This window comes from Dysidea avara, chromosome 13 (genome assembly GCF_963678975.1).
Source record: "Dysidea avara chromosome 13, odDysAvar1.4, whole genome shotgun sequence".
Lineage (NCBI taxonomy): Eukaryota > Metazoa > Porifera > Demospongiae > Dictyoceratida > Dysideidae > Dysidea > Dysidea avara.
In genome coordinates this window covers 2441691-2459568 of record NC_089284.1, presented here as the reverse complement: position 1 = coordinate 2459568, position 17878 = coordinate 2441691, and the positions used below count along the sequence as shown (strand labels likewise).

General features: G+C 38.9%; 3 protein-coding genes and 1 long non-coding RNA gene across 8 annotated transcripts; 3 read left to right on the top strand and 1 right to left on the bottom strand.

Annotated features, from left to right (window-relative positions):
- The first annotated feature begins 19 nt into the window (after positions 1–19).
- On the top strand, positions 20–11252 carry LOC136242699 (enolase-phosphatase E1-like). 5 transcript variants are annotated; one of them, XM_066034150.1, is made up of 11 exons: positions 20–222; positions 1688–1744; positions 2291–2344; positions 2403–2465; positions 4553–4636; positions 5488–5650; positions 6833–6924; positions 7193–8915; positions 8958–10627; positions 10719–10948; positions 11002–11252. In XM_066034150.1, the coding sequence occupies exons 1-11, from the start codon at positions 127–129 to the stop codon at positions 11003–11005; spliced, it is 4236 nt and encodes a 1411-aa protein (XP_065890222.1). In that variant the 5' UTR covers positions 20–126; the 3' UTR covers positions 11006–11252. The 5 variants fall into 5 exon arrangements, with proteins under 5 accessions (XP_065890222.1, XP_065890221.1, XP_065890223.1 ...); XM_066034149.1 differs by having other exon boundaries at positions 7193–10627; XM_066034152.1 differs by lacking the exon at positions 20–222 and adding an exon at positions 359–1441 and having other exon boundaries at positions 7193–10627.
- Positions 283–1454, bottom strand: LOC136242702 (peptidyl-prolyl cis-trans isomerase E-like). The gene has a single exon (XM_066034156.1). It carries the CDS (start codon positions 1287–1289, stop codon positions 375–377), a length of 915 nt encoding a protein of 304 aa, XP_065890228.1. The 5' UTR covers positions 1290–1454; the 3' UTR covers positions 283–374.
- LOC136242705 (uncharacterized) lies at positions 2472–3462 on the top strand. The gene is made up of 2 exons (XR_010694618.1): positions 2472–3054; positions 3103–3462. It is a non-coding gene; the product is annotated as an uncharacterized lncRNA (long non-coding RNA).
- A 15-nt stretch (positions 11253–11267) lies between the features above and the next one.
- LOC136242703 (zinc finger HIT domain-containing protein 3-like) lies at positions 11268–16054 on the top strand. Its single transcript, XM_066034157.1, has 5 exons — positions 11268–11384; positions 11438–11469; positions 12787–12852; positions 12902–12970; positions 15811–16054. Exons 1-5 carry the CDS (start codon positions 11311–11313, stop codon positions 15999–16001), a joined length of 432 nt encoding a protein of 143 aa, XP_065890229.1. The 5' UTR covers positions 11268–11310; the 3' UTR covers positions 16002–16054.
- Positions 16055–17878: the final 1824 nt, after the last annotated feature.

Below are 17878 nucleotides of genomic sequence, written 5' to 3'. Positions count from 1 at the left end.
CGGTATAATTTGAATGAAGCCGCGACCATTCCGCTAGAAAATACGATATTGATTTCAGGCAAAGTTGCTTTGTGCTAAGAGCGAAGCGAGAAGCTTGGCAGCGAGGTTTACTACGAGCAGTGAAGCATGTCTCATGCAGTATTTCATTCCGACACGGATATCTCTGTTGGCAAGCGAAAGAACTGGGTGAAGAGCGTTACAAACTCTTTATTTCGTTGCAAGGTAAGAAAGCAAAGTACATATGTGGTAGCTATCATGAACGACTGGTACTTAGTTGATATGTACAATTTATGGTATACCTGCAAAACTTCTATTATTCATAGTTGTAGTATCAAGTGATGTATTTTAAAAACTACAAATAGAAAAGGCTACTATCATAATTCTCCACAGTCTGTGATTAAGACTGGACGGCTAATTTTGCCTGCTTGTGTGCCAACTTTCTCCATTTTACGGACAATGTCCATCCCATCTGTGATGTGTCCAAATACTACATGCTTGCCATCGAGCCAATCTGTTTTCTCTGTGCATATGAAAAACTGTGAGCCATTTGTGTTTGGTCCAGAATTTGCCATAGACAGAACACCTGGACTGGTATGTTTTAGAACAAAGTTTTCATCTTCAAATTTGTTTCCGTAAATAGATTTTCCACCCGTACCATTGTTGTTTGTGAAGTCCCCACCCTGACACATGAACTGTGGAATGATACGATGAAACAGACATCCCTTGTAACCAAAACCTTGCTCTCCAGTGCAAAGACAACGAAAGTTCTCAGCAGTCATTGGTACAACATCGGCACGTAGCTCAATCACAATTCTCCCAGCCGTTTGATCACCAATTTTTATATCCAGGTACACTTTTGGATTGCCTTTACGTCTCTTAGGTGCAGGCTCCCCACTACCTTCATCAGTCTCAGTGTTGTTCTCATCAGCTAAACCACTAGCCGAATTATCACCACTCTGCTCTGTACTAACACCAGCATATTTCTTCAACCAAGCATCTTCACTCCACACTGCCTTAGCGCTACCCTCCTTCAGTTTCATTGGTTTAGCAATGTTGACTCGAATGGTGCGACCAAACAATTCAGACTCGTTCATGTTATCAATTGCAGCTGCGGCATCTTCAGACAACTCGAACTCAACGAAAGCAAACCCTCTATGTTTCTGGGTACTGTAGTCTAGGGGTATCTGGATGTCTGTAATATCACCGAATGGTATAAAGGCGGCATGGAGAACTTTCTCGTCCACTTCTTCCGATAAGCCGCCAACGTAGACCAGACGCTTGTTCGCCATTTGATAGGTGACACGTGATCCGGACTTGGGTTCGCTTTCGTTGTGTGTAGTTGAAGTTGTTCAAGCGAGTGGCAGCATAGTCTGTTATCAGGGCGTATGCTTGTGATCTTGCGACGCGTTGAACTTTATTGACAATGGAGACTGATCGTGCAGTAAGTTTCACTGTTGTTACTTCAGTGTCAATGCGCATGAATTAGAGAGTAACCTTCTTTGGGGGTCTAACGCACTTCAATAACTTAGTATCTAACTACCCACCGTAAGTCAATTGCTATATTATCTTAACGTAAAGTGACGGATAGATAAGCGATTGTGTATGCCTGTGCTCATAAAAAATGCACATACATAATCAGCTGATAACGAGCTAGTCGTATTTACGATATTCATATGTCCATTAATAGGTGAAGAGACGGGCGCATCAGCAACAGGAAGAAATTGACGGCCCTAAAGTAGCTAGGGTAAGAGCCGCGTTGCAGTTTACTGCATGACACAATGCTATTTACATGTGACCTAATTTAATGTAATTTATTAATGATTTAATTAAGGCAAACGCAAGCAGGAAGCCTGGTGTGACATCAGGGATAGTTTAATTGCAGTGTCTAGCACTCCAATTGGTTGTCCATGTTGCTTCAAGTTAGTTAACAACCAGAACTTAAACTTAGTCAATTTGTGTTCCTTTGTCTGATGTGGAATGACATGGTTGACTGAGCCTTGTGGGAGACTTTAATGATGGCTTGTTGATAACTACAGATTGTAATTAGGACATTGGCATTTGTGAGTGGGTGATGAAACTGCTTATAGCATTTTAGGATACTGATAGTATTTTGATTGTGCGTCTAATTTGATGAAAGGGGAAAATGGGTTTGGTTGTATTGATTGTTAGGTGGCTTCTCACCATAAATGAAAGTCATTACTCGCTTCAAAGACATGCTCATATTTTGAGTCTTCATGTTTGTGTGCATGGTGTGTGTTCCTATAATGCTATACTTTCTTATCCTCTAAAGCTTGCTCAGAAATTTGGTAGTGCAGAAGAGTTGGACAAAGAAAACAAACCAATGGTAAGACCGTTAATACATTTTCAGTATGATGTCTCAATCTGGCCTGTCTACTTGTTAGGATGTAAAGGTTTCAGTGACAACCCATGGTGACAGTGATGACAGTGACAATGACAGAGGACCTGTAAGTAATTACTTATAATTTGCCTGAATGTATGCTGTGTATTTACAAATATGGATAAAGTTTTAGTGTTTACCAAAATGGGTGTTTTATTTGTAATTCACTTAGTGTTTGTGAAACAGGAGTTTGTTGTCATGTAACTTGATATGTTTTAGGTAACCCTAGAGGTTACTTTGAACTCATAAGTATTCATCCAACAGTTACTATGGTAACTAGGGTGGTGTAGGCTGTGTTGATATCAGTTGAGCAAGTGGAATTAATTGTGGTCAGCAAAATAACCCTCTCTTTTTTCCAGCCTGCCTGTCAAAGCAATCTTAACAATATTTTAAGCCACGATTACTCAGACAGATTAAGGGTGCTCGCTGATATTTGAAGCCGTTTAAGTGCCAGCCCAGAAACCACATGCGGCTATTACATCATAATTGGCATTACTACGCATACTTGTAGTATCCGTGTTAAGTGGACATGTTTTGCACCAGAGAACACGAGGAAGAATAGCTCGAAGAATAGCATGTTATTTCGCTTTAGAATCGTCACTGAAGTGTTAGCAAATGATTGTCTTATGGATCAACAGTTATGAATTAATTTAAAAGTAAGTGTTATTTAAGGCAACAAGTGTGAACGCACTTTTCGCTTGTAGGCAACATGCGTTCGTGCCTTGTTTTCTCGAGTGATAGGGTATGCTGGTAGTTAGTATTGTAATTGTAAGCTGCTTATGTAGGGGACAATGTTACCAGCTGGAATCACAAGGCGTTACAAGCTGATGATGATGGCGTGCCTAGCGTAACCTATCCAAGAGCGACTTGGAGACTCCAGGCGGAGCAAGAAGCTGTTCCTGTGTGTGAAGAAGAGAAAACAGAGCTTTTTGTGTTTAGAACAGCGTTTATGACATGTTATTTTGAAAAGTTGGTGATTGCGGTCAATAGGAATTTGTGTGGTTATTGTATCAATAACGTTGGGCGCACGCAATCTTTACACATGTTTACTAAAAATAAAACTAGTTTTTGAGTGATACCCGTGAAGGCTTCAAAGTTTGTAGGGAGATTCGCTGATAAATTCTCCAGAGGTCTATGTTTAGATTTTGTCCGTAGCGTTATGGCTTCATGAGTTACGGCACCGAGAACATGAGGTTTTGAATGGTGTAGCACACTTTTAGTACTAACTTAAGTTCTATGTACGCTGTGTACTAATACTAAACATAGAGTTGTGAGTTATAAGCTGAAGTTTGTTCAACGTGGTTTCCTGTGCGCTACTGCGAAAAATGGAGGACTAGTTTCGATTTAAGCGCTTCATAAAGAACTACGCATAGTTATAAAATGGTATAGGCTAGAAGAATTCTGTTTGGTTTGTGTTGAAGAGAAAGAGAAGCACTTCCAACGCAAGTAGCATATGGATTCATTTTATACATTATGTGAGTATTAGCAACAATACAAAAAATGCATGTTGTATGGCTTCAAATAGCCGCGAGCACCCTTAATTTATCTGTCTTGGTAGTTCTAATTGTGCTACCTTCTTTAGGAAAGAGCTGTAAAGCCAGACCAATTTTCAGCTGCTGGAGGATAGTATGACAAGGATAGCATTATATTATGATACCTTGATAGGATATTTGTAGTGTGGATATATTAGATGTCTCCGAAGCCTTCTGTTTGGTAGTGTATCTACTAGGAACTATGTATACATGAAATGATGCTTTTAATAGACAGCTTGTGTTATTGTAAACATTGTTTTTATCGTGTATTTGTCACAGACAGTGTAATGATGCATAGTTATGTAGTGTGTATATATCCGCAGTCTATTGTACAGCTATTTGAGTTGTTATTTCTATGATACGTTGTAGTCATAACTGGTTTACCATTCTTATATTGTTTGGATCCGAAAAGCTAAGTGCTACTGCATTGAAATTGTAGACCATTGAGCTAGCTGATCTTACTGCTAAAAGTAGCACAGGTGTGCATGTGAGGTACTTAAAATTGCTAATGGTAGCAATATTATAACTACTGAAATCTAAATTCAGGAAATCTAGAATTGGTCGTTTCTTTAGTATCTTTGCCAAAGTTGATTTATGTGATGTGATGTTTGTTTTCTCACAGGATCCTACTGAGATTGTTCTTAACATGGACAGCTTGCGGAAATTCCATCAGATTGTTGATCCAGATTTTGACCTAGATGAAGTTGTAAGTTGACAAATTGACCATGTTGGTGTATGTGTGTGTGCTACTGTGCTGGTGCAACCACGCCTGCCCAATGAACCAACAGTGTGCTACTTGGGTGCTAAGAGTCAGGGTAGGCAAATCCTAGACTAGTAACCTGCAAGAGGCTGTACCATGTCTCAAAGTGGACCTTTGCCCGCTGTGTGAGACATGGACAGTTTGCATTTGCCCAGTTGAAACCCGGCCACCAGGTCCCTGTTTAAACAGCTAGGTAGACTGTGAGCACAGTTTAAGGAAACAACAATGGCATAATCGGGCATCGAACCTTGAACCTTTCGATTACCATCTAAGCTGCTGCCTCGTAGGCTTGTGTGTGCGTGCGTGTGTGTCATGATATAGTTATGCACGTACACAGTGTATATAGTATGTTTATATAGTGAGTGTGTGTGTGTGTCCTTCCCAATCCAGTTTTGTGTACTACAAGTAAACTACATATATTATATGGCAGAATAAGCTTTGCTAAACTGATGTATTTTGTTATTGCTTGAGTACTCAGTGAAGTGTGTATATATGTAGCACTATCAATGGGGCCTCCTACAAAGTGCTACCCAATAACACAGCCTCCATTATGAGAGCCGTTCATCATATAGTACACCTTATTTGTGCTGGGGACTCACTTGACATGGCCACTATAATGATGTGGCTGTATTAATGAGTTCATGAAGTACACCTGTTTGGGATATTACCACTGCATGTATATAATGCGGCTACCTTATTAAAGAGGTAGTGCTAAGTGAGTTATATGGATTTTACAAGATGTTTTTTCTCTTGATTTGGAGCTCTTGAACCTCTTTGTTATCTTTTTGTTATTCTAGGAATCACGTGGCCGGCTAGATTCACATGCTGCATATGATCGTGCCATTTTGGCAAGAGCCCAACAGCGGAGGTTACCGGGTAAAGTAGCTAATGTGACTCAGTGTCGACCTTCTCTGGCTGTCTCCAAGTCTGAGAGCCATCTTAGGACAAATAGGAGTAATAGTAAGCGTGTGTGTGTGTGTGTAATGTTAATGTCAATTTTTGCAAAAAAAAAAAAATAAATTGTCACTTCTGCCTAATGTCTGTGGGAATTTCAAAAATTTCATCACCATCTTTTATTAAATATCAATTTAAGGTATATATACCAAATTTTCATTCTAATCTGCAAAGATATTATCATGCAGTTGTTAGTACAGTTGTGTAGTGCTATGAAAGCTCGCCTGTCTGGAATCTGTAAATATGAATTTTTTACGTGCTTGTGCCACTGATCTACTGTATATACAAATGTCCTATTTATCTCATTTCAATCTGGAATTATTTTTATGTACAGTACTGAATTCAGTGATTCATAGCTCACTAGCTCATGATATACAGGCTAATAGTAGTACAACTACTGATAGGAATTTCAGCAGTCAGTATTTTATAAAAGAAATTTAGTATTTGTTGAAAAGGTGCCACTACCGTATAGAGGGAAACTTTGGTGGGGGAGAACTATGGCGAATTTAGCGATTTCTACAAATTCACTGAAGTTTAACTCACCAATTAGTCGTAGCGCCTGAGATTAGCATCTTTATAGCTAAACATTTAGCTTAAATTTGCCAAAGTTTTCCTCTACACAGTATATTGTTTGTCAGTTATTTGGCTATTGCCATTATTCTAGTGTAAATTTGCTGCAGATGGTGGAATGCAAAACATTTTAGGGGGTTGACTACCGTATTGTTCTTATTTCTTGTCAGCCAGGAAAATTGACTATTTTTAGTGTGTAGCTGGACCTTCTATAAGTCTGTACAGAAAGCACTTGAATTGTAGGACTGCAGCAGTGAAAACACCCTAACATGTTGACACCTTGATGACTTTGTATTATGGTGACCTGTATAGAGAGAATTTTGTTACCTGTTTAAAGCAGTTACCTGCCCATTTAGGGCAAGAAATTTAGTGACCAGCTTAGACAGGTTCCACTATTGTATACGATAGATGTATACCCCTGGAATCAGGACACTTATCTTGTATTTACACTAGTAAATGATCCTAAGGTGTCTGAAACAGAGGTGTATAGTTATTCTTCCTATCATTTAGAGGGTTGTGTCCCACTATATTTATATATATTTATATATATATATATATATTCCAGACCACTACATGTTTTTGAGAATCAATCAGTAATGTATTGTTCTTCCCTATCAGGTTATGGTGGTTATCAGTTGTCCAGTGGTACTGCTACTCTAGATGCTGAAGAGCAGATCCTGGCACTGTCACCAGATGAACGGCAAAGACAAGTAAGCTAGCTGTTGTTACATTGTTACCTTTTGTTAAGAAATTCAAAACATGTTGTATTGTCAACGGTCACCTAATGAGATGAATGGGCTGTTAGGCTTATAGTAATGGATATGTGTTTATGTAGTTGGCTTGTGATTGTTCGGTTATGTTTTACATGTTCAGTGTTGTGTTAAGCTGATTCTTTGTGGGTGATCTATTGTAACTAGTGATGGTGTTGTGTGTTTTGTATGCAGAGTGGATTATGTATGTTGTTATGTTATCACATAGATTATTGCCAAGTTGAAGGAGCAGTCTAGCAATCCATTGGCTGGCTTGGCTCGTGCACTGAAGCATGGTCCACGTCGTAGTTTTGGCAAATCAAGGCATGCTGATGGTGATTCACCAAAACTGCCACCGGTCACTAAACCGAAGCCTAAAACTCCTACTAAACCAAGCACAGATGAAAAGGAAGAAAAAACTGGTGGCTTTCTGTTCCGACGCAGAAGTTTCAATGAGCGGAAAGGCTCAGATGACGACTCAATCAAAGGCTCTCCAAAGGTCAGCAAAAAGTTTGGACTGAAAATTGGCGGTGGTGGTAACAAAAAGCCACCAGTCAGAGCAAAGCCAGCCATTGCTTCTTCATCAACTACAGGAGAGGAAGATAGCATCTTATCTGAGGATATTTCTGAAGTTAGCAGCAGTGGAACCATTGCTTCCCCCAGCAAATCGTTTGGGCCATCCACACACGGTAACTCCAGTATTCAGAAAACCTCTACCCCACACAAAGGGGGAGCTACTCCACCAACCAGAGAGAAGACACCAGGTGAAAGGGACAGCTCCTTGTACAAGGATCCTCCTCCACTGTTTGGCCATCGATCTGTCTTGTTAGGTTCAGCTGATATCGATGCAATCTTTGAGAAGTACTCACAAGAGGATGCTGCAGCCAATGCTAAGGCTTCTGGGGATGATAGCATAGGAAGTACCAAACCATCTAACAAACCAACACCTCACAAGAAACCTGAAATAACTGCTGCAAAACCGAACATGCGAGATCGTAACACATCTAGTTCTGATGATCTAAAGAGCCCATCACGTGTTTTAGCAGGAAAGGCATTCTTCGAGAGACAGAAACCAGTGGAGACTGCCCCACCCAAAAGCTCTTATTCAAAACGGTCGGGCATTGCTGACAGGCTTACCAGCTATGAACAAAATGCTCGTAGCTCTCAAGCTAAAAAGGAAGAGGAGAAGGAGACCAAAGTAAAAGAAGATGCTAGTAAGAAGACATCTTCTGAAGAAGACAGCACAACAATGAAAAAAGCTTCTTTATGGGAGGAAGAGAAGTCCACAGAAGAAGTACTGGAGGTTGATAAGACTAGTGACACTAAAGAGGACAAAAAGAAGTCTTTATTTGATGATTATGAAGTAGCTTCCACCACTGCAAAGGGCAAGGAGACAGAAGCAATGGAAACTGATAAGACCACTGAAGATAAAAAGAATTTATTTGATGACTATGAGGTAGCTGCTACTGCTAAAAATGATAAACCATTATTTGAAGAGATTGATGAAGATGACAAACTGTTTGGAGACGTTGATATAAAGAAAGATAGCACTACTGCTGCAACCATCACTGCCAAGAAAACAGTGTATGATGAATTGTTTGCCAGTGAGGAACCAACCACAAGAGTACAGAGGAGTGGATCACTGTTTGACCAAGAGTCCGACGAGGATGATGAACTGTTTGGAACTACAAAGAAGTCACAAAAGAAAGATGCAAGCCTAGAAATCTTGGATCTCAGCAAGTCACCAAGTACAGTGTTAGCTGAAAAGAAGGCAAAAGAAGTGAAGCCTATTTCTCCTTTAGCTGATGAAGATGAGTCCCCATTGTTTGGCAAACCTAAGTCACCATCAACCCCATCGCCTTCTATAGAAAATGAAGATAAGAAAAGTTTTGAGGAGGAAGAGAAGAAAGTTGTTGAGGAGGACAAGGAGCCTGTTGAAGAAGACAAGGAGCCTGTTGAAGAAGACAAGGAGCCTGTTGAAGAAGACAAGGAGCCTGTTGAAGAAGACAAGGAGGTTGTAGTTGAAGAAAAAGCTGCAAAGCCAGAGGAGACCAAAGAGGAATCTCCATCTCCTGAACTGTTTAAGAAACCAACATCACCTGGCTCACCACTGTTTGATGATGAAGCACAAGTGCAGAGGTCAACATCTATCTTTGAAGGCAAGAGGTCCAAGTCTGAGGAAGAGTTGTTCCAAATTGACCAGAAGCCAGATGAAGACTCTGTGATGAAGGAATCAGCAGTATCTGGTGGTTATTTGCTGGTAGATGTTGAGAAAAGGAAAGAAAGATCATCATTGTTTGATGACGAACTGTTATTTGATGACTCAGAAATTGTGTCTACTCTGGACAAGGAGACAAAAGAAAAGAGCTCTTTCAGTATTGATGACTTTGTTATGATACCAGATGTATCCTCAAATGAGCCAGTCAGTATTGAAGACACTACTGCTGATCCATTGAGTGACAAAAAGATTGACAGCACTAGTGAGGTTGCATTGGAGGAATTCCCACCCAAGGAATCAACTATAGACGAAGAACAAGATGAGCCAATAAAACCAAAGTCATCTGGAATTCACCGTGAGAACAGTGCAGAGTTGGCTAAAGCTGCTGTTGATAAGAAAAAGAACACACCATCTAGGGAAGACAAAAAGCCACCAACTGAAGACAAACCAGCATGGTTGTTGGAAGCACAGCGGCGTAAAGAGCGTCGCTTACAGGAGAAAGAAAAGGAAAAAGAAAAGAAGCAAATGGGAGTAAAAGATAGCCCAAAAAGGAGTGCTTCAACTGAATCATCCAAACCACTTGCTGATATCAAGTTGAAGAAATCAACAGTTGCAACCAGCAGTGTAGCAAAGAAGGCTCCCATAGAAGAAGATATTCCAGAGTGGAAGAAGAAACTGAAGGAGAGGAGACAGCATACTACTGACCTGAAGAAGCCACCATTGTCATCCTCCAAAGAGACTACCACCACTACATCTTATGTTAGTCGTAGAGAGAGATTAAGGGATGCTAAAGAGACCACCACGAATGATAATAAAATGGTTGATAATGACAAAAAGAAAACAGATGATGAGAAAGTGGACAATAAAAAAGAAGAGCAGAAAGAAAAGGATGAAGAGGAACAAAAACCCAAAGAAGTGCGAGACAAAAAGAGTAAGTCACCAAGTCCTTTACAAGACAAGCCACCACTTTCCCCCAAACCAAAGTTAGAAGATTTGAAGTCTCCAAGTGCTACAACTAAACCCAGCACATCCTCTTCAAAGCCAGAATTGAAGAAGAAGCCCTCAGTAGAGGTAACCATTAGCTCAGTTCGACAAGATGTTAGACGACCCTCAGGGGACCAGGATAAGGAGAAGAGTCCCGCCAAGGAAGCTGAAGCAAGCCCAGTGAAAACAACTACTGCAAGTAAAGACAAAAAGACTGTTGCTGTTTCTTCTAAAGTCATTACCACTTCAAGGACTGCTAGTACCTCTTCAGAGGACTCTGTTCCCAAATGGAAGAAAGATTTAGCACAGCAGAAGAAGACAGAGAAGCTGTCAGTGGAAAGGACAAGCCGTGAGGCTTCAGTCACAAGTCCCACTCCAGACAGCATTCCTGAGTGGAAACGAAAATTGTTAGAAAAGAGAAAACAAAAACGCACACCCTCGCCTACTGATGACACTAAAGAGGTACATATAACTGTTGTGTGTACAGTATCATGTTTACCATACTACAGTAGAGTGCTATTATCATGTGATTTATTTATTTATTTCCTTGTAGCAATCCGCTGCAGTGAAAATAGACAAGCAGACGTCATCAGACAAACCTAACTATCGTAGCATGCTATCAACCCGAACAGGACAAGGAGCTAGTGCTACTACTATTACTACTACCACTACATCTTCACCAAGTAGCAGAAGAAAGAATGTCAGTACAGCCAACAAAGAGGTGCCAGAATTTATGAAGGAGTTTAAGCTAAAGCGTAGAAATTCTTTACGTGATTCTAAGAGGTAAGAAGGCTGGTATTTATAGCACACTCCAAATTATCATTCTTTCCTTTCAGCTGAGATTTAAGAAGCAATCCAACTGAGTGGAGATATGTTTTTTTGTCCATCGTCTTGTTTTTTAAATGTACGTAGCTAATACACTGCCAACACGAACTGTAAAGCTCAGTTACCTTTATAGCATTTCTGCTCTATTTTCATTTTTCAGTAACTATGTACATCTTACGCAGCTGTAAATACGTAACAATCTCCGTCTGTTAAAGTAGTAAATTATTGTGAATACAATGTGAAATAAACAATAAATATGAAATACTTTGGAATCAAGATTTTCGATTGTGGGAATTTATTATCGCTTGTTGGATGTTCACATGAAAATGGCCAATTGTGAGATATGCAAGGAGAGCCTATCCAAATATAAGTGCCCAGTCTGTCTAGTGAAATAGTAAGTGCTGAGGTGTGTTCGCTGCACTCTCCGTTTACTCACTATACCTACAGCTGCTCAGCCACGTGTTACAAGGAGCACAAAGGTACGTACCGTACACTCTTTCACGACATACCTATGTGTTATGGGTTACAGTAATATACCTAATGAAGTAGTGTTGACGAACTCTGTAAATAAATGACGATTTTATTAAAATTAGGTTAGATAATTCTTTATTGTAATGAGCAGGACTAGTGATCACAGGCTTTATGCCTTATCTATAACCGTTATACGCTCCGGATACGTGAGAGATGTATAGAATGTGACTAATGTGTAGTGTAAGCTACTAGTTATACTACCAGGCTTATAGTCTCTTAATTGAGTCCCAAAAAGAGGTCGTAAGCAATCTACTTTGCTACAGTATGTGAGATGTAGGGGTGTCACTACTGTACCAACCATGATCTGCAACTGCGGTCAAAGCTTGAATTTTGTTATTGGCTTTTGATCTGATTCCATTTATCGTGCACTACTTACGCAGCTTTGACCATCCTGAGAAAACAACTTGATCATTGTTCTTTGCTTGAAATTGGCCTTGCTTGTGCACTGACTTGCTTTGATGGCAGTCACAAATCAGTGGCTATTAGAGTGACACCCCCTTGAGATACCGGATTCATTCTTGATGATTTTAAGGATAGGATAGCTCTTTCATAGAACAGGACAAGAAGATTAAAATATGAAACAGAGCACTCTGTGATTGTTCTACCCCCAATTGGCTTTATGTATATAACTACAGTGAAACCTCAACACTAGTTATCAAAGCAATCAGTTAACTGTACACTGAAAAATTAACGAATGTTCTATTAGAGTAGTTAGTTTTAGGTGATTTTGTACACAACTTTTTTTTTTGTTACGGACTTTCTCAGTTATCGGAATACTAGGATAATGATACCTACTGTGGATGAAAATAAGATGAATGGTTATGCATTTCTTGCAAGATTTGCCTTCTTTGTCTGCCCTCCAGTAAGGAGAAATTATTAGAGGTTTTATTATTTGCCCTGAATCATTAGAATAAGGATGTTGGATCCTTATTGCTAATGGTCTGGATTACACTACATCTTGTATTTTGAAAATAATTTCTTAAGTCCTAAATTGTTCTTGTAACTTTTCTGTTCAACATAGCCATTCAAATGTACATATTTGGTTGTTCTATTAGAGCATACCACATTTCCAGTGAATCTCTTTCTGAGAGGATTCAGTTTAATAGAGGATATTGATCCACTGCTAAGCTTAAACTTATTACATGAACAAGTCCCAATTTATTTGGATACAGTACCATGAATATTAAATTAATAAAGTAGAGGAGCCAGAAAGGGGTTATATGACTATACCTAAACTGTCCCCATAAACAAATCATACCCTGTAGCTTCTGAGCATTGTGCCAAACAAGAGGAGCAGTCCTGCAGTAAAGAAGCTGTTGCTACTCCACCAAGTATAATAAAATTTGTTTATGTGTCCACTCTACTCATGCCATCCTCCAGAACAGTCAGAGAAGCTGATAGTTGATGAAGAGTCAGATCAGTTGTCAGAAGATGTTTTAAACAGGCTAAGTAAGCTGTTAGCTGTACAATATGATCAAATAAGGACTGTTTGGGCCACTTACCGAATTTTTGGTGGCAGTATAGTCACTCTAAAGAGCCTGCACAGTGTATCTTTAGCGGGTATCAAGGGCATCGGATTAGGTGTGACCAGTGAGGCCAGAGCCTCACCACTTTTTGGCTGATGATGAAAAACTTTCAAACTGGATGAAGTATAGCCAAAGCCAAAAGTAGTGAACATGCAATAATAGCTTAATAACCTGTTTTTCACTCAGAACAGCTTCATGTTGACTTCGTCCGTGTTAGGCGTCTCTAAAAATAATATGGCTTTGTAGCTATTTTGGAAACAGTTTATCTCTTAATTACTCAAGTGATAAGCTTTAAGGAGGTGTTATTTGGCTGTGTCCTATTATATTTGGTAGCTAGCTAACTAACCGGCTTGCACACAGTGCTAGCTACAGCCCAAAATTTGCTTTCTTTATTATTCCTGGTAGGGACATTTCCCCAGACCTGAGCCTTACCACTTTCAGTTAACTGTGATGTCCCTGGGGAGTATTAATCTACAAAGTGTCATCAAATGTGAACCGTATGGCCCACAAGTAGAAAGGTTGACTTTTTTTTTACCGTGAACAAGACAATGTAAGCTGTTGGACGTAAATTGTACAAGGTGGTGGGGGCAAGGGTGTCAGAGTAGGTGCGACCTCTGGCCTCACCACTTTTTTGGCTGAAATAATAAACTTTTGAACCAAAACTAAAAGTAGTGAATATGCAATACTTAGCATTTACAATGGCATCCATTAATAGAAACAACGTACACTTATCTATCTAACCTGTCTTTCACTTAGAACAGCTTCATAGTTCATATCCAATTTGTCCGTATTAAACCAAGCTTTAGCTTTGTTTCTCTTTGTGCCTACTTTGGAAACATTTATCTCATAATTAATAGACTCAAATGGTAAGGTTGTTAAAGAGGTGCTTTTTGGTCAGTGTCCAGTTTTGTCAGGTAGCTGCTAGCTAGGTACACCTTGCACACAGTATTGCAGCCCAAAATTGTAGCATTACAAGGGGGAGCATGCCCCAGCCTTCAGGACTGAACACTGTTACTCTGATGACCCTGGTGGGGGGGGGAGGGTAGCTAAGTACCCTCATAATGAGATCACACCATAATTAGTTTCTAGAGGGTTTTGCTACTATTTTGAAATTTGAAATCTTAACTTGAAACAAATTTTCCATCCATTTCCAAATACTAAACATCACATGATTTAAAAGTATTCTAGGCACTACATTTTTTTTTGAAAAGATCTTGTGGAGTTGATATCTCGTGTAGGAATTTCTGAGTTGTGGACCCCTTGCTAGGAATGTAGCTAACAGCTGAAAATCAATTACTCTAGTAAATACCTTAATAGAGCAGTCAAGCACATTCATAAAAGTGTGTTCCTAAATGTATACATTAGATTGCTACCTCTGATCTCTCTCTCTCTTTCTCTCTCTAGTCAGAATTAGACTAAAATTTCTATGCTAACAGTAGCTATATGACAGTGATCTTTGCATGACAATAATCACATTTCTGATGTCTGCATATTTGACCTGGTTAGTTGGAACTAGCAACCAAGTAAAGAAATTGTCAAGTTGGTGTTTGTAACTACTCAACACTCTACAGTTAGTGTTAAACCATCCACACCGGATTTGATAAAATCTTTTTATATGACAAAAAGTGAGGAATCCATAACTGTCCTAATAATTGCAAACACCATGACTAGCAATGATGCAGTTGTACACGCACTACACTACACACACTACACTACACTACACTACACACACTACACACACTACACTACACTACACACACTACACTACACTACACACACTACACTACACTACACACACTACACTACACACACTACACTACACTACACACACAATCAATATAAAATTTGAAAAGATTGTGATCAGCATACCTCTGCATGCTTTCTGAAATTGTTTTTTTTTGTTTTTTTCCAAAAATGTGTGTGAGTGTGTGTGTGTACACTGTGTACTTTTTATAAATGTAGTCTTACAATGCTTCTAAAAACCAGGAATTTAAATCAGGTTTTGTGTTATTAAAACATGTCATTGTAATTTTGTAATTCTGTATATTTTGAAATTCATTCTTTCTTTATAATTCACTAATTATCACTTTTCTCTGCTATTTAAACCACAAGCAACAGTATCTTCTTAACTGTTTTATAGTTTGTCAATGGTGTTACCTTACAGAAATTCTCTTAACAAAGTCTGCTCTTCATTTTGTTCGTACACACTTTCTTTTGATACAAAAGGATACACAATTTCTGGTAGTCTACAAGGTCCAAGCAGTCATTACAATGCCTATAAGGAAAACTGTTCACATCATATTCAAAAACTAGTCTTACCATATTTTGAACTGGCAAAGTAGCCATAGAACCTCACGTAATTGTGCTGGCATTTGCTAATGAGAAAAAAATCCACTTAATTTTTTAAGCTGTTTTTCAGGGTCCAGCTCAACTTGTACATACTATAGTTACTGGTATAAAATTGGCTTACACCATTAATGCAACAGACATGTATACTGTTAACAGAATTGTTGTACATAAAAAAACATTTCATGACGAATCATAGCAAGTCCTTATATTTGTCAAAATTTTTCCTTGGCAAATTTTGAGCTACACATTGTGCTAAGCTGCTGAAGAAGTAGAGAATATTTTGTGATGAGTGATTCATATAGTACATGCTTACAGTCATTCAACTTTGAGAGTAGTGTATGTTTAGGAATTCCGCAGAAGGGTCTTTTACTTTTAATGTATGTATGATGTATTGTTTTGTGTGTTGTCTACTAGAGCATTCAGAGAAGATGCTGGAGATGTTACAAAACAAAGAGTTGAGAGATGTGATAAAGGAGATTGATGGGCACACCAGACCCCCAAACCAACTGAAGATAGCAATGCAGTTTCCAGTTTTCAAAGAGTTTGCTGACCAGTGTCTAGCAATCTGTAACCAATCTACTATGGACCATGACACAATAACATAACACATGTAGTTAATATTATTTCCATATTTATGTAACAGTCAGTTAAAACTACACGCAGGTCAATAGGTTTACCACCAGTAATCCTATCTCTCCAGGTAGATCCGAGGATCTTTTCCATAACCTTGTAGCACCTGTCCAGTATTGGGCTACCTTTGTGCAGTTCGTGGACTGGGATAATTCCTTGTTGAATCATTTTATCCCACAGTTTGTCAATTACTAATAGACCAAGTCCCTTCTCCAATGCTCTGACAGTGTCTTCAAGTACACTGAATGTCCATAGTCACTGTACATTAAAGGATAAGTTGGATCTGACCTGCATCTGTGAGGTTGTATGTGGAGAGAATGTGTCACTGCTCATGAAAAAAATTGTCACCCAATATTTTCCATCTGCAAATGCTGCGGAACATCACCTTAGCTTTGTAGAACTGCAATAGATTTGGCTGGTACTTCAAAGGTAGAGTTATACTACTATTATAGACATTATTATGCGGTGGCTGTAATAATTTATTTAGAAAGTATATAATTGTCAACTGCATGGTGACATGGAAGATTGTGATTGAATCTGAGGGGATTTTCTGGTGTTATACATGTGTACTTGAAGAGTGAAATAGACCAATGCACTTGATTATGTTTACATATCTCCAAATCAGAGCTAACTTTTACGTCTCTTCTGAATGTTCTATTAGAGTAGTTAGTGACTGCTCTATTGAAGTCTTGATATGCACTTCCCAAGATCTTCTGTATGTTACATATATAGCCACCACTTTTCAACCTCCATCAGATCAGACACAATTTTTTTTTTAACTCACTAAAGAAAATTCCTGCTTTGTAGAGGTCTAGACTACACATTTCACATTTGTATGCAAAATCTCAGACCTGCAGCTATCTTTGTTTGGCTGCAGGAGCTGCAAAAGTAAGTGACTTGTCAGAATTTAATTTTGGTTGAGTGGCACTTCGTGTAATGCTTGAAGCTGGTCAAATCTTTCTGCGCTTGACATGAAAGAGCAACTGAGATATTTGTCCTGAAAGGCTGTGAACTACAAATCTCCAAAGTCACCTCTGTCAATTCATCCACAATTGAAGCTCATGCACCTGGCCATGGCCCTCAAACATTCTAAATTGATTATTCTACAGTAAGTAACTGACTGCTCTATTAGAGTTTTTGACTAGCAAAATTAATGTCCTGGAGATAGGAGAAAAATTGTGGACAGAGAGAAAATAGCCAAACCATTCTATATATCCATGTTTACAGTAACCATGTGGCTAGTTTCTTGATAGCCGAGGTTACTAGAGTCTATATAGCTACAGCTGATTATGATTGTGATTCAGGGTTGAGGCTAAAAAGCCGGTGGTTCACATGACTATAGGTGATATAACCAACGTACAAGCATCCATACCTATGAATCAACGTAGCTAAATGTTTTGTATATATGCCTATACTGTCAAGATTTATAAACCCCAGGTACCTTAGCTTTTACAAATCTATGCTGCCAATACATATAACAGACTTAACAGATGTGCCAGTCTTTGGGAGGATTGGGAACTAGGTTACTATGTGAAAGTCTCTGGCTATGCTTCACAACTATAAAAGTTCAAATAGTTGCCAGACAACCAGACTACTGTGCATCAAACTCTAGAATATGGTTTCACCTAATGACACAGCCTTAAATGACTAACTGTGAGTGTCGTAAATCTAGAAAACCACGTGTAACTCATGTGTACACAATTATTCTAATAGTAATGCACTGCATAAGTTGAATCTGTTGAATAGGACACATATATGCATTGCATTGGATGTAACCAGACACTAGTAAAACTATAGATCTGGGTGGATGTCTTCCAAGAAAATATTTAAAAACTTATGCTACTAGAGATTG